Here is a 14,125-nt window from a genome sequence, read left to right as displayed (position 1 = left end):
GAAGTCAAAGAATAAATTAGTCAATCTCTACAAATAAATGATAATGTCAGTAAAACATACTGGAACATATGTGACACAAAGCAATCCCACAAGGGAAATTTATAATAGTGAATTTCCAATCCAGAAAAACAAAATGAGCTCAAATAAAACACACAATGTTGACCCTCAAGCTTCTAGAATATAAAGAAGGTATCAGAAAAATATCTCCTGTTCTTAGGTAGGAAGAACCAATATAGTCAAAATTACCATGCTTCCAAAACTGTTACACAGTTTTTTTTTTCATTATGTTTATTGGTACATTTTAGGTATAGAATATAATGACATCATCACTGGAAATTTGTACCTATACATAATCTATCTTTATTCTTATTTTTCCCCATTCCCCTGCCCTCCCTTCAACCCCTCCACCCCTCCCTAAGAATTAATTCAATCCTGATCAAAATATCAATCACATATCTCACAGAACTAGAGAAAACAATCCTAAAATTCATTTGAAACTGGAAGATACATAGAATAGCAAAAGCAATTCTGACCAGCAAAGGCAAGGCTGGGAGTATCACAATCCCTGACTGAAATTATACTGCAAATCTACTGTGATTAAAAATGCATGGCACTGTTGGAGTAGTGGATTTGTCTCAGTGGTTCTGATGCCTGCCTCGCAAACCCAAGCTCCTGAGTTTAAAACCTTGTACCACAAAAAATAAAAATAAGAAAATGCACAGTACTGTCAAAAAACACACCTGAGGATCAATAGAAAAGATAATCAGATGCAGAAATAACTCCAACTACACTCTTCCATCTTATCTTTAACAAATGACTTAAAGACCTTCACTGAAAGAATGATAGAGTCTTTAATAAATGGTAATGGAAATATTGGGTTTTCACTTGCTGAAGGTTAAAACTAGTCCTATATTTTTCACTATGCACTAAGCTAAAATGCAAATGGATCAAAGATCTAAACATTAAAACAGGAACAATAAATCTGGTGGAATATATATTAGGCAGAATTCTTGAAGATATTGGTGTAGGCAAAGAGTTTATGAACAAAACCCCAATCACATAGGAACTATCATGAAGAATCAACAACTAGGATCTCATCCTATTAAAAACTTTTGCACAGCAAAAGAAACCAGCAACGTAGTGAAGAGACAACCTAGAGTGTCAGAAAAAATTTTGTAAATTTTTCCTCAGACATAGGACTAATATCTAGAGTATAAAAACCCAAAATAATCAGACCGTACAAATTTAAACACCCAATCCAAAAATGGTCACCTGAAATTAATAGGCATTTCTAGATTAAGAAGTACAAATAGAAAATAAATATATTAAAAATGTTCAACTGTTATGGAAGGAATCAGTAAGTGACACACAGAGAGGCAGCATAATGGAAGAAAAATAACAAATTTACTCATTGATAAGTGTTGATTGCACATAAGCCATGCCTGGATCAACAGTGCACTGGGTTATAATTCCCCCTTTTATAGGGTTTTACAGCCTTCGCTTCAGTTACATTTCATTCTCACAGCTCAAATCACAGTCACAAAATGGTTACTCTTTTGAATCCAGATATAACAGTTCTTTGCAGTTGGGGAGTTTACCTTTAAGTTCACCTAGATATCTACTCTAGTCCATAGGAAGGGGGTGTTCAGGGTCAGGGGAGTGAGTGTTGGAAATGGTCCTTTTTATCTTGACACTTTTAAGATCAGGTGGCTTCAGTCTCTCTGAAGCTCAAGACCCTGATGTGCCCTATTATCTCAGGGTAAAACCAAATGCCTCATTCAGCATTTAGTGCCTTTGGTGCCTATTAGTTTTTTGTTTCTGTTTTTGCTTTGTTTTGTTTTGGTACCGGGGATTGAACTCAGGTCCTTGTACTTGCAAGGCAGGTGGCAGAACCATTGAACTAAATCCCCAGCCCTGGTGCCCATTAGTTTTGAGCAAAACAAAACAAATTGCTGTTAGAGACAGCAGAAGCCACTTTCAATTGTACCACTTTATAGGTTTTTGCTATCTATAAAAGTTTTCCCTATCACAACATCACTGGTTAATTGAGACAATTGACACAACTGTGAGATTACACTTCACTCCAGAAAACATGGCTGTTATCAAGAAATCAACCAACAACAAATGCTGGCAGGGTTATGAGAGATAAAGGAGCCCTTCTCCACTGTTGGTGGTAGTGTAGGCTGGTGCAACTATTGTGAAGATCAGTGTAGAATTTGCTCAAAACACGAAAACTAGAGATAACATTTGAGCAACCTATTCTCATTCTTGGTGTCTTCCCCCAAAAAATTAAAAACATCAAAGCATAGCATTATATGTGCAACAGTGTTTATGGAAGCCGAGTCAATAATAGCTGAATCTTGGAAACAGCCAATATGTCATTTTTTTTTCATACAGTGGAGTACTACAAAACATACTTACAAATCTAAACTTCTTGCTTTTTTACCCATTTGATTTTCATAAGGCCTGTGTGATTTTGTCCAATTTAACAATTCGTCCCTCACACAGCCTGTCTGTGTTTTGCCTATCCATATAGTTATTGGTGTACTTTTGACTCTTATTTTAACCACTCAATTCCCACAGAGCCTATCCCCTTTTGTCCCTCAGTTTCATCCTTCAGTTTCATCATTCACTCCTGGTGAGACCTCCCACATGTGGCTTCAGTGAGTCTCATTTATTAAAATATTTATGGTAATGTACATGTCAATAGTCAAGTACAATTATCATAGGAGTTCTGCAATTAGAATTACATATTCCTTAAACAGGATTACAATATATATGTAAATCAAGAAAGCAAAGGTGTTGTAAAATATGGAGGATCATCTTTGTAATGTTTTAATCCATGGTGGTTGACTTAAATGAAATTGCCTCACTTGTAACACATTAAATCTGAAGGAGTTTTACTCCCTCTTTTGCTTCTTTACCATCTTCACAAAATTTCGAGAACAAATCAGGCAACATTTTATGACAAGGAAAGTAATGATCACCACACCAGCCAGTAGGAACCCAATCACATCCAGTGAGTGGTACTGGTACCAGGTGAGGTTCTGGGCAAGTGGCCTCAGGTGCTTGGCCCCTTTGTGGCGCATGACAAACTCTATCCAGAAGGCTGCTCGGTCCAGGGGCTTCATGGGCTGATCATGGTGAATAGTTGACAACCACATAGCATTCTCCTTATAACTGAAGGAAAATTAAATAAGTTTAGACATTTTAACATGGTGGAATGTGAATTTTTGGAAGTGGTAAACATGAATGTAAAAACCTGTTAAAAGAAATTATCTTCTTTCAGTAGTCATTTTAGAAATCTTAGTAATTTAGAACTGTTTAACACATAAGATTTGAAGAAGTGAACAGAAAGGCTAGGGGAGCACTGTTATTTCTAAGCTAAAGTCTGGAATAAGTTCTTTCCCAAAGTAAAACAAACAAAAACTAACAGAAACATATGGGGTATTTATGAGACAGATCTAGAATTGTACAGTAAAAAATTGTTAATAGACCTGTTATACAAGGTTCAAATAAGAAGTAAACAGTGAAACAGGAATCATGAATGATATGAGGGTGTGATCCATGTATCTATAAACTCAAAACAGAGATATTTACAAAAAGGCAACAAATAAGAGTCAGGGCAGTATTCAAATGACACAATCTATTTTTTAATTTTGATGACTGAACTATTGATGAAAATTTCAATACTGCTTTCTGGTCAATACTACACTCCTTAATGAGTTTACTCACAGATGTAGTATGAACCTTGACAAGGTATTCTTTTTGCTCTAAATCATGTTGCAGACCAGAAAGCAGTATTGAAATTTTCATCAATAGTTCAGTCATTAAAACTAAAAAACAGATTTTGTTGTTTGAATACTGTACTGACTCTTATTTGTTGCCTTTTTATAAATATCTCTGTTTTGGGTTCAGAGATACATGGATCAAACCCTTACATCATTCATGATTCCTGTTTCACTGTTTCCTTCATATTCCTTGTAATTCCTCTGTGACCATCCTCAGTGATTCCTCTCATTCCATATACAGGTTATTTCAACATTTTACACTCTGCCTAAACCTTGCACAAATATTTCAAATAAGAACACTGAAAAAAATTATTGTGACACTGAACCTCATGTCTAATGATGGCTTCAGCATTAAACAAATTTGTATTTCATTATTTCCACTTCAGACTAATTGCTACTTCCTTCACCTCCCTGTCAGAACTTATTTCTAAGCAGAATATACATTATAAAAAGAAGTTTGTACTCACAAAGGGCTGTTAAGGACCGTCTTCAGTGCATTTAGCAATTCTGTACTTGTTATTGTAATGAAATTCACTTTGACAGCTGCTCCTTTAGCCACCATGTTAGCAATGTTATCATACTGTTCCCCAAACAAAGGAATGCCCACCATAGGGATCCCATGGTAGATCGCCTCGTAAACACCGTTGGCTCCACCATGAGTGACAAAAGCTCTCGTTTTTGGATGACCTAAAATTAGGTGAATGTCAGCATAATAATTAACTATACATTTTAGATACGATGAGAAATATATAATACAAGTCACTGAAAATATTGGTATCTTATGGATAAAAATTGTGTATCTATATAACTACAGTGACATTGCTTTTGAATTTTGTTTTGTTTTTTTTTTTTTTGAGACAAGGTCTTGCTGTGTACTGGCCTGAACTTACTATGTACTCCATGCTGGCCTCAAAGTCTCAGCAGTCCTCCTGCCTCAGTCTTCTGAGTGCTGAGATTAGAGTCATGCAGCACCACACCTGGTACAATAACATTCCTATTGTGTCTCAGATCAAGAAAGCAAAAGAAATTGAATGTTATTGTTCAGATATGGCATATGACTCTAACAATGAATACAGGATTTCCAGGAAAAGTTCATATAATGTGGTAAAATAAACCAAGTGACATAGTAATAGGACCACATATGCATTAGAACTTGTTCTCTTAAAGAGGTAGTTCAGTCACTAATTCTGATGTAACAGTTGTGTAAATTAGCAAGATGTGACAATGGGACCAAAGAGAGTTAATTGTTAAGTCAGCATAAAAGTGTGAATAATTTCCCATTGAAAATACAGCATCACTGAAAATAAATCAAGAGTTTTATCTTGACCAATATTTGTAAACCCCCATTTCTGTGGAAGGACAGGTGCAAGACAACCCTGGAAATTATCACCTCCTCTCTGAGAAGCAAATAGATTTGAACTAAAGATTTAATATTGTTTCCATGGATAACAGACATCAACTACTGCAATTCATTTTGGTTCCCCCAAGACTGCAAATATACAATGAAGTTTAGTTTCAGTTTTGATTGTTTAACACTAAATGTTTCCTGATTTGTTCCATCTTGAGCTACCATCATCCTTACTGATTTAAGTTTTCAATATTCATTCTCCAGTATCCTACCAAGTAGGTCATTCTGAGGAAGCCACTTGTACAATTGAGTATTGGGTCCTAAGGTATCTGGTTTGTTGCCATCAAATCTCCAAAGAACCTGTTAGGTAAAGACAGCAATATTATATATGTTGAATTTTAAAATTTAGAGACCACCAAGTGTCTTTCATTGTGTAGATTTTAAAACTGAGGACAGGAGATTAAATATTAAGAACCATGAAGATACTGAGACAAATAGAACACCAACATTTTCTATAGTTAGCTTTATATTTAATCAGATTGAATGTAATCATGTTTTACAGAGAGTGACAAATAAGATACTACATTCTTAATTAAATAGGGAAATTGCTATTAAAATATTTAAATAATTTAAATTATTAAATATTTTAGAAATATGGAAATTTGCAAAGAATAATTTCTAATGGTTTTCATTTTCATTAACATACTTTTACAGTAGTAGCTTCCTTGTTCCATTATTAATACTGACTTATTTTTATAAGATATTATGATATTTTACTTATAATCATTTGTTCCATAAGTTAACTTAGTAGAATTGGATGCATAAAATATCACTTTTTGTTGTCTAAATTATGGAATCTACACAATCAGTGTTTGTAAGAAATCATTTATTGATTTTAGGATGTACATGTATACTGACCATCATATTAAAATTATTAATTCTTAATTATAGGAAAAGTTTCAACTGGCATTTTCAATAAGAATCTATAGTATTATCACCACTGGTAGAATAATAAATTAAATTTACAAAATGGAATTAGTTTGAGTTCATATATAAAATAGCTTTTCAAAAATCATTCATATTTTAAAGTAGTTAAATTTTCTTCAACTAGTTCTTTTCTCTTCCATGATGCAATACAAAATATTCACAGCAAAGATGAACAAGATCTGCCATAGCCTAAGCATTTCACATGCAAAAATGAGGTACTGGTTTTAGAAAGGCCAAGTTCTCTTAAACTGGGGCATCACTTATAAATACTTGAGCTCTATTTACTGGGAGTGTGTTGAAAGTAACTTCTGGTTCCCAGCTAAAAATTGGCATAGGAAATTACAAAAGTGCTGTATTGACAGTAACTAAAATCTACCATATTTCACAACTATTTAAAGATTGAAGATTAATTAGATATGTTTAAAAAAAATAATCCCTATTTTTTGCTACAGGATAGGAATCTGAACATCTTCCCAAGACAGGCTTCTTTCTCTTTGACTCATATTTCCCTTTTGCTTTCTTGAGTCAAAGGACATAAACTAATGGAATAAATGCAGAGTCCTTGTGAAGCATATTTTATAATGCACAAGTTTCACTGCAGGAAAGAAGACAACTTCACTGTATTTTTGCTATGTTTCTGTTCCAGATATAGATTGTGCCCATTCCAGCTAGTCTCCCTCTCTTTTTAATTAACATGATTGAGTGGATACATGGATAGTGAGTTGGCTCCAGTTGCTTTTTTCTGCTCTGAATATCCCCCTAAAATGCACCTAAAGAAGTCTACTCCAAAATTGTAATAAACAAAAAGGTGAAGATAACATGGGAATTCTAACCAGCATGATTTACTTCAAACCCTTTTCAATACCTGCTTAATGTTACTGTGATAGTCCATTTTTAAATGAAATCTCTTTCTGAAACAATGCTAATGTATACAGTGACAATACCAACCCCACAGGAAGAAAGAGCAAGTTTCTGAAATCAGACATTTGCAGGGTTTAATGACTCCTTTAGTGGATGTTTGCCAATGAGACCCTTTGCCAACCTTTTGTGGAATCTGTGCAAGGGCTGAAGCAATTGCATTGGCCCTTTCTTCTGTCATGCTGCTGATCATGGACCCCAGAGAAAACACCACGACACCATGTTCCCCAGAGCTCTGCACAAAGTCTTCCATTTCCTGAAAAGCATTTGTTCCATCAGAAAAGCAAAACAACAGCACAGTAAAGGGTATTGAAAACACTGTAATTACAAAAAAATGTTAAAAATCAAGAATTAACAACAATTATTAGAGTGGCTCTGATAAAATGCACATAAGACAAAGTGATAGCTTCAGAATTTCAGGTCAAAATGTACCTGGTAATGTTAATATTTTTGTGTAGTCAAAGTTCAAAAAAACTCTTTACAAAACCAAAGCTTTATATTTCATTTATATTATATGATAATCTCCAGAAAATTGTACTTGTTTATGTTTTTAGTTTACCCAAGAAAAAAAATAATGAGTTTATTCATTTTCTTTTCATTCTTCTCAACTCACACTCTTTTCATGGCTGTTTTCTTAAGTAAAACAATGAAGGTTAGGGTTAGACACATATTTCATTACTTAATCATTCCCTAAAAGTGGAAGTTTAAGTTACTTTCTGGGTTTTTTTTAATAAATAATGGCTAGAGAAATTTGTGCACCTTGATTGTTTTTCTTCACACATATTCAAATAAGCATCTTATAGATAAAGGCTACAAATGTTATTAAGATGATGCACCTTTCTCAATTTCTATTTTGAGCAATTTAATAACAGCTATGATTAGTAATTGTTGCCATTTTTAGAGTTCTTTCTTCTTCCTTTTCTGCTTATTCTATTTCCTACTCCTTCTAACCATTGCTTTTTAATCAAGAAATTCAAGTGTATGAATATACTGCTTAGTAATGCACTAATAATGCCTCATTTATTTGACTTTTGGAGTTATTGTGGGGGTGAAGGGAGGGCAGGGGTATGGGGAACAAATGAGAATGAAGATCTGTCATGTAAAGGTACAAGATCCCAATGAAGAATGTAACTGTACTGTATACTTTAAAAGTACCAATAAACTCAAAGAAAAAAATAAAAAATGAAAAAAATAATTTTAAAAATCATAAATAAAATGGACACTGGATGGGGTAGAGATGTAGTTCAGTGGCACTACGCCTGCCTCACAAGCTCAAGGTCCAGAGTTTGATCCCTAGTACCAAAAAAAGGATATTGGAATTTACCACATAATCAGATTTCAGCTTTATATTGTTGCTAATAAGAAGGTGAACAGAAAAGCCTTAATAAAAGATAACATACACTGAAACAATACAGAATACCTCATCACAGAAGTGTGATGCCAATTCAAAATAGATAAGATTATTGGGTTTGTTCTTAAGGAATATCACACTATACACTGCCAAAATAATATTGTGATTCACATCAAATCAGTTTTCAGAGAAATTACAGGAACTGTAAAGTGTTTAATACCTAAGCAGGGGATCTTTCCTCTGCATTCACTTTGCCAGGTAACATTGATGCCACAAGTGTGTCACTGCAGGGAACTTTACTGAGGTGTCTTACAGGCTTGACAAATGGCATCAGATACCTGTTTCAAGAAAGTAACCCATCCTTTGTACCTTGAAATATAAAACTCTGGGATCTGAAGTGAGGAGTGGTTTCAGTGCTACAAACAAGGGAAGGAGATGTTAGGTTTAGTAGCAGATATTGCTGGGGCCTCACAGGTATAAAATTGACCAATACTCTTTTTTTGTAAGTAGAATACAAACATAGAACTTTAGTTCTTCCAATAAAATTTATTCATGTGATCTTGTTCATCCATTGTATTGCCTGAAATTATATATTTACTTTCAAAGAAATAAAGAGGGGATGGGGATTTGGCTCAGTGGTTCCACCACCTGCTTTGCAAGAGCAAGGGACAGAGTTTGATCCCTGGCACCAAAAAAGATAAAGAAATCAATAGGATCTTTTCACTATGACTTTACATGGATTATCATCTTAAACTGTTGTGTCGTGTTGTCAGTTCAAATTTAATGTGAATATTTTATCAAATATTAATTAACATTAATAATAAGATAGCAATAACATCAATAGAGCACAATTAATTCTGGAACACTTACTAAATGGTACAAATCTTTCTCTTTTAGTTCTTTCTTTCTTTCTTTCTTTCTTTCTTTCTTTCTTTCTTTCTTCTTATACTGGGGATTGAACTCAGGTCCTTGCCCTTGTGAGGAAGGAGGCAGAACCACTGAGCTAAATTCCCATCTCCAAATACTTACTTTTAACTATTTTATATTTTACACTTTCCACAGCAGTCAATATGAACTTCTACTCTGATTGTCTGAGTAGGTTTTGGACATGCGTGCATACCTTAGTCTACATTTCATCATGTGTTGCCTGAACTCTTACAACTATGTTCTCAATGCTGCCCATTTCTACCATTCTGCATCTCTGCAATCTAATTCACTCGTGGCATATTCAGGGATTTATTGCTTCTAGAAGAAAAATGATCATCTGTTTCCCTAGCTCAATTTTTTTTCTCTGTGTCAACAATGTTTTTATTAGATATTTTGGACTCTGTCATGTGGTTATAAATTAGCTATCCAGAAAAATTATCATCCTCATAAAATAAGCTTGCAGTTCTTGGGAATTGTTTCTACTCTTCTACTATGTTTTGTGTCTTTTGCTACAACTCACCCCTTACCTATTCCTGCACCTTGTTCATTTATCATCATCATCATTATTATTAATTTTTCTGGGATGGTTTCTATAATCTCATTTAAAAGTTTTCTTAGTAATATAATCCTTCCCTTTTAAGGTATGTTTCACACAATATCTATTACTTGATTATATTATATTTTTCCAAATAGTATACACAATGTGTGGAAGGGGAAGACGCTCTGTCTATGCTGTTTCTAGGCTTATTTTACACTTACTGGTCATGTACACTAGTCAGTTTACACACTTTGAATGAATACCTGAATGACAGTGAGGAATAATGAGGACCATAATTAATGGACTCTTTTCTGAGTACCTTCTAGCATCCCATATTTTTCTGTAATGGTAGTGAAATGCAGATACTTCTACTGAAATAAAAATATGAATTTTCTTTTTTAAAACAGGGCCTTTTTCTGCAGTCAACACTATCTTTGAATTTGCTATGTTGCCCAGGTCTGGTCAAACAGATCGCTCTCCATCCTTAGCCTCTGGAGTTCTAGTTTTACAGGTATGTGCTACCATTCCTAACTGAAATACAGGTTTTTAATTGGCATGATACTTGTCTGTTTCCCACATATTTCTCAATATGAGTAAAGACTCTCAAAGAACAGTGCAGAGCATTCCCACAGAAAATTAAAAGAAAAACTAAAGACAAGAATGTGTTTACCTTAGGCAGAGGTTTGGCAGGTTTGCAGTGGAGTCCTCCCACAAAATCAAAATTTGGTAAGCTGGGCCGAGGGAATTCCAAATCCCAGTAGCTTCGAATGAGCCACATTTCTGCCTTTGCCATTGTCTCATATAATGTTGTGCGTAAGGCAGAGGTGGCAGGTTTGCAGTGGAGTCCTCCCACAAAATCAAAATTTGGTAAGCTGGGCCGAGGGAATTCCAAATCCCAGTAGCTTCGAATGAGCCACATTTCTGCCTTTGCCATTGTCTCATATAATGTTGTGCGTTTTCCTGAATGGAGGAGGAAAAAAAAGAAAAATCTGGGCAATTAGATAACTATTCAGTGAATATACCATATTTTTAAATGTAGGAATAATATATAAATTGACTATTCATTGACAAAAATATATTTACATATAAACAAAACATTTTGTTTTACATGTGGCTCAATTGTGTCTTTGAGAAAGGATGAGATGAGACTACATCTCTAATGTTACTTCACTATGTTCACATTAATAAGTAGTTTTCAAAAATCATTATATAATTAACCATATGTTCCTGTTTCTCTAAAGCTCTCAGCATAACAGATGCAAATGTCAACAAATATTCCACCTTCAGAGTCAAGCAATCCTACTATAATTTTGGAACCAGTTTTTCAGAAATCATTTAGTATCTCCTATTTACCAAGCTGGTACCTGATCTAAGTGGACTGTGAGTTCTATAAGACTATAGCTCAATTTCTTGTACTACCCTTGTTTTTGGTTAATATTAGTAGATTAGTAATATGTAATTATCATTTGCAAGCATTTGCAATCATTTTTTGGGACATTAGCAGAAATTATAGAAACCAAGATCGGTTCTTATACTTAATTGTGGCTCATTCTTTGGTGAAATGGAAAAATGTAATGAAGAACACTATATGTATGTTCACCTTTCTACATATTTTAAAACTTTAAAATGGATAATTTGTAAGGACTTATGAGAGCATGTTGAATCATTACAATATGCAAGTTATAATTTTTGAGTCTGAGATAGAACACTGCACATTTCACAAGAGTAAAAGTATTTTTGTATAGAAAATAAAAAATTATTATTTTAGGTAAGGAAACTAGTCTACTCATGAGAAAACAGTTCCCTCAGTGCTACTACATACCTTTGCTAGAAACTCTTCAATCTACTTGTTTTCACTCATAAGGACATTAGGGAGGTGCCTAATGACTTTTGTTGTAAAATGAAAAGAAGGTAAAATTGATATGAAATCCCAAAGTTAAAGCCTGAGTGTTTCACTGTAGAGTTGTGTGACCTCCTCCTAGAATGATCTATACAGTTAACAGGCAAATGGCTGCAATATGACCACATGATGTAAATATTTCTACTATATCTGTCCAGTTGACAGATAATTTTACTTTTTACTTTATCTGGTACACATAAAAGACAAAATCCTCTTATTTTACGCTTATCCAATCTCACTTGCAAATGCACAAGATACTAAAGACTTCACTCCACTACTTAAAAGCATGACTTACCTAAAGTTTCACTGTAAAATTGATTCCAATTTTTCTCATTAAATATTTCAAACCAACCTTCAAATAAAAGCATACCTATCATATTTTTTACCCTCTCAATGAAACTCATTTGACCACCTAGTCCTAAAAGCATAGTAGGTACATAAGAAGGAGGAACTATAAGCCCTCCACCATGTTTTTCCACTTGGAAGCCAGGAGAGAAGCGGAGACTGTACACAAAAGGTATTTTTAGAAGCTCAGCCAGCAGCTCACCACAGGGAGCAATGGGATCTGCAAGAAGGACATCAAATCTTGATTCGTGGAGTTTTGTCATAAGCTTCTTGTTTGAGACTGCTTCTTTACAGAAAAAGTGAACATTGTCAGAAAAAGCTTTAGAAAAGTCATCTGAGTTTAGAAAACAAAATAAACATGAATCTATTGACCCAATATTAATCAACTTAGTGAGCAACTGAGAATAAAATTCTTCCAGTTGCTCTCTACTGACAGATGAAGGAAATGTTTCAAATTTAATTCCAGATGATGAATTCACATCAACAAAAATGAAACTTGAAGGTCTCAGGACTGTCACCTCATGTCCCCTCTGGATAAGTTCCTCTATTATATTCTTCATGCTCATCCAGTGGCTGTATTCCATCGGCCACACCAGCACCTTTCCACAGCTCCCAGAGTTGAAATAACAACTCAGTTGTAGCAGCAGCAGAGCAGAGATCCATGCCATGGACATCTTGGTAACATGAAGTATTTCTTTTCAAATTGTGCTACCTTCTGTCATTGCCCATGCTTATATTCAGTGAAAAATTAACCAAAAGTTAAAAGGTTACTTGGACTGATCAAAGTACGTATATCAAATTGACAAAGCATGAGGACTGATGGCAGATAGAAAAGGTAAATATAAATAATGACAGGTGTTTATAAGAGCATTTAATTTCCCTGTTATGGTTAAGTGATGTCAGCTAGCTTGGACTCAATAACCAGCAAGCATCAGTCACCTGTATAACATCAGTACTATGCTCCCAGGACAGCAGCAAATAGAAGGTGACTGTCCCTGTAATCTTGTGACAAGGATCTAGAAATACAGTAATTATACTGGTCATATGAAATTCTTGGATATCATGATTCAAGAAAACTATATAATTTGATGCTATATAATTTACATATATACATTTCACTAATTTACACTGTGTAGTTCAATCTTTCATAATATTTTTACAGAAATATGTAACATTCTAATACTCAATTATCTATAGTATATCCTGCACTCTTCCTCAAGAAAACAGCTAGATGCCTGACTGGACTGCTTAGACTTCTTACATCTAAAACAAAGGACCAAATCAAGGAAAATCAGCAGTGATTTCCCTAAAGTAGTTGAGGCAGATCACTAAGGTAGAGTGAGGATGTGGCAGGATTTTGAACAGCTGGTATTCACAATGGTCTAAAGAAATAGAAGTAAGCACAGACCAGCTATTGTCCTATCTTCTGAGAACAGCTCAGAGCCAAGGGGCACTTGGCTTGTTAAGAAGAATATAATTTTTACTATGTTGATTTTCCCTGCCCAGGAACAAGGGATGTCTTTCCATTTTCTAATATCATGCTGGGTATCTTCCCCAAAGAATTTAAAAAATCATACTACAGTGAAATATGTGCACCCCTGTTCACAGAGCCACAGTTTGTAATAGCTAAAATTTGGAAGTAGACCAATTGACCATCAACTGGAAATTGGATAAAGCAAGTGTAGTTTTTTTTTAAATAAAATGGAGTACTATTCAGCCATAAAGAATGAGAAACTAGACACATTTATAGCTAAATGGGTGCACAATGAGGTGATACTCTTAAGTGAAATAAATAGGATGCAGATGTGTAAATACCAAATAGTTTCTCTAGTGTGAGAAACTGAAAGTGTAAATAAGTACTGGAAGGTTATTAATGTTAAATTTGAAGAAAAGGTGAAAGTGGAAGAGGAAGAAGGAGGTGTAGGGGAAAAGAAAGATGGGAGTGGAATTGACACTAGAAAAAGAAAAAATGGAAACAAAGTCTTAGTAGATAAGGGGTGGAGGGGGTGAAGGGAGGGCA

The 14,125-nt window shown here is 34.5% G+C and overlaps 1 protein-coding gene across 3 annotated transcripts; it reads right to left on the bottom strand.

Annotated features, from left to right (window-relative positions):
• Window positions 1-2,274: 2,274 nt before the first annotated feature.
• Window positions 2,275-12,830, bottom strand: LOC104853266 (UDP-glucuronosyltransferase 2B15). 3 transcript variants are annotated; one of them, XM_010611171.2, is made up of 7 exons: window positions 12,056-12,830; window positions 10,808-10,820; window positions 10,531-10,666; window positions 7,169-7,300; window positions 5,412-5,499; window positions 4,259-4,478; window positions 2,275-3,180 (listed from the first exon to the last, which is right to left on the bottom strand). In XM_010611171.2, exons 1-7 carry the CDS (start codon window positions 12,777-12,779, stop codon window positions 2,901-2,903), a joined length of 1,593 nt encoding a protein of 530 aa, XP_010609473.2. In that variant the 5' UTR covers window positions 12,780-12,830; the 3' UTR covers window positions 2,275-2,900. The 3 variants fall into 3 exon arrangements, with proteins under 3 accessions (XP_010609473.2, XP_010609472.1, XP_033614709.1); XM_010611170.1 differs by having other exon boundaries at window positions 12,308-12,830; XM_033758818.1 differs by lacking the exons at window positions 2,275-3,180; window positions 4,259-4,478 and adding an exon at window positions 4,699-4,794.
• Window positions 12,831-14,125: the final 1,295 nt, after the last annotated feature.

The sequence above is a fragment of the Fukomys damarensis genome, unplaced genomic scaffold (assembly GCF_012274545.1).
Source record: "Fukomys damarensis isolate Sample0158 unplaced genomic scaffold, DMR_v1.0_HiC HiC_scaffold_35, whole genome shotgun sequence".
In the NCBI taxonomy this organism is placed as follows: Eukaryota; Metazoa; Chordata; class Mammalia; order Rodentia; family Bathyergidae; genus Fukomys; species Fukomys damarensis.
This window is presented reverse-complemented; position numbering and strand designations above follow the sequence as displayed.

Coding starts and splice junctions, on each gene's coding strand:
- LOC104853266 (XM_010611171.2), bottom strand. CDS start 12,779: ATGTCCATGGCATGGATCTCTGCTCTGCTGCTGCTACAACTGAGTTGT. Junction 4,479..5,411: donor TCCTCAGAATGACCTACTTG/GTAGGATACTGG, acceptor ACCTAATTTTAG/GTCATCCAAAAACGAGAGCT. Junction 3,181..4,258: donor ACGGTCCTTAACAGCCCTTT/GTGAGTACAAAC, acceptor ATTTTCCTTCAG/TTATAAGGAGAATGCTATGT.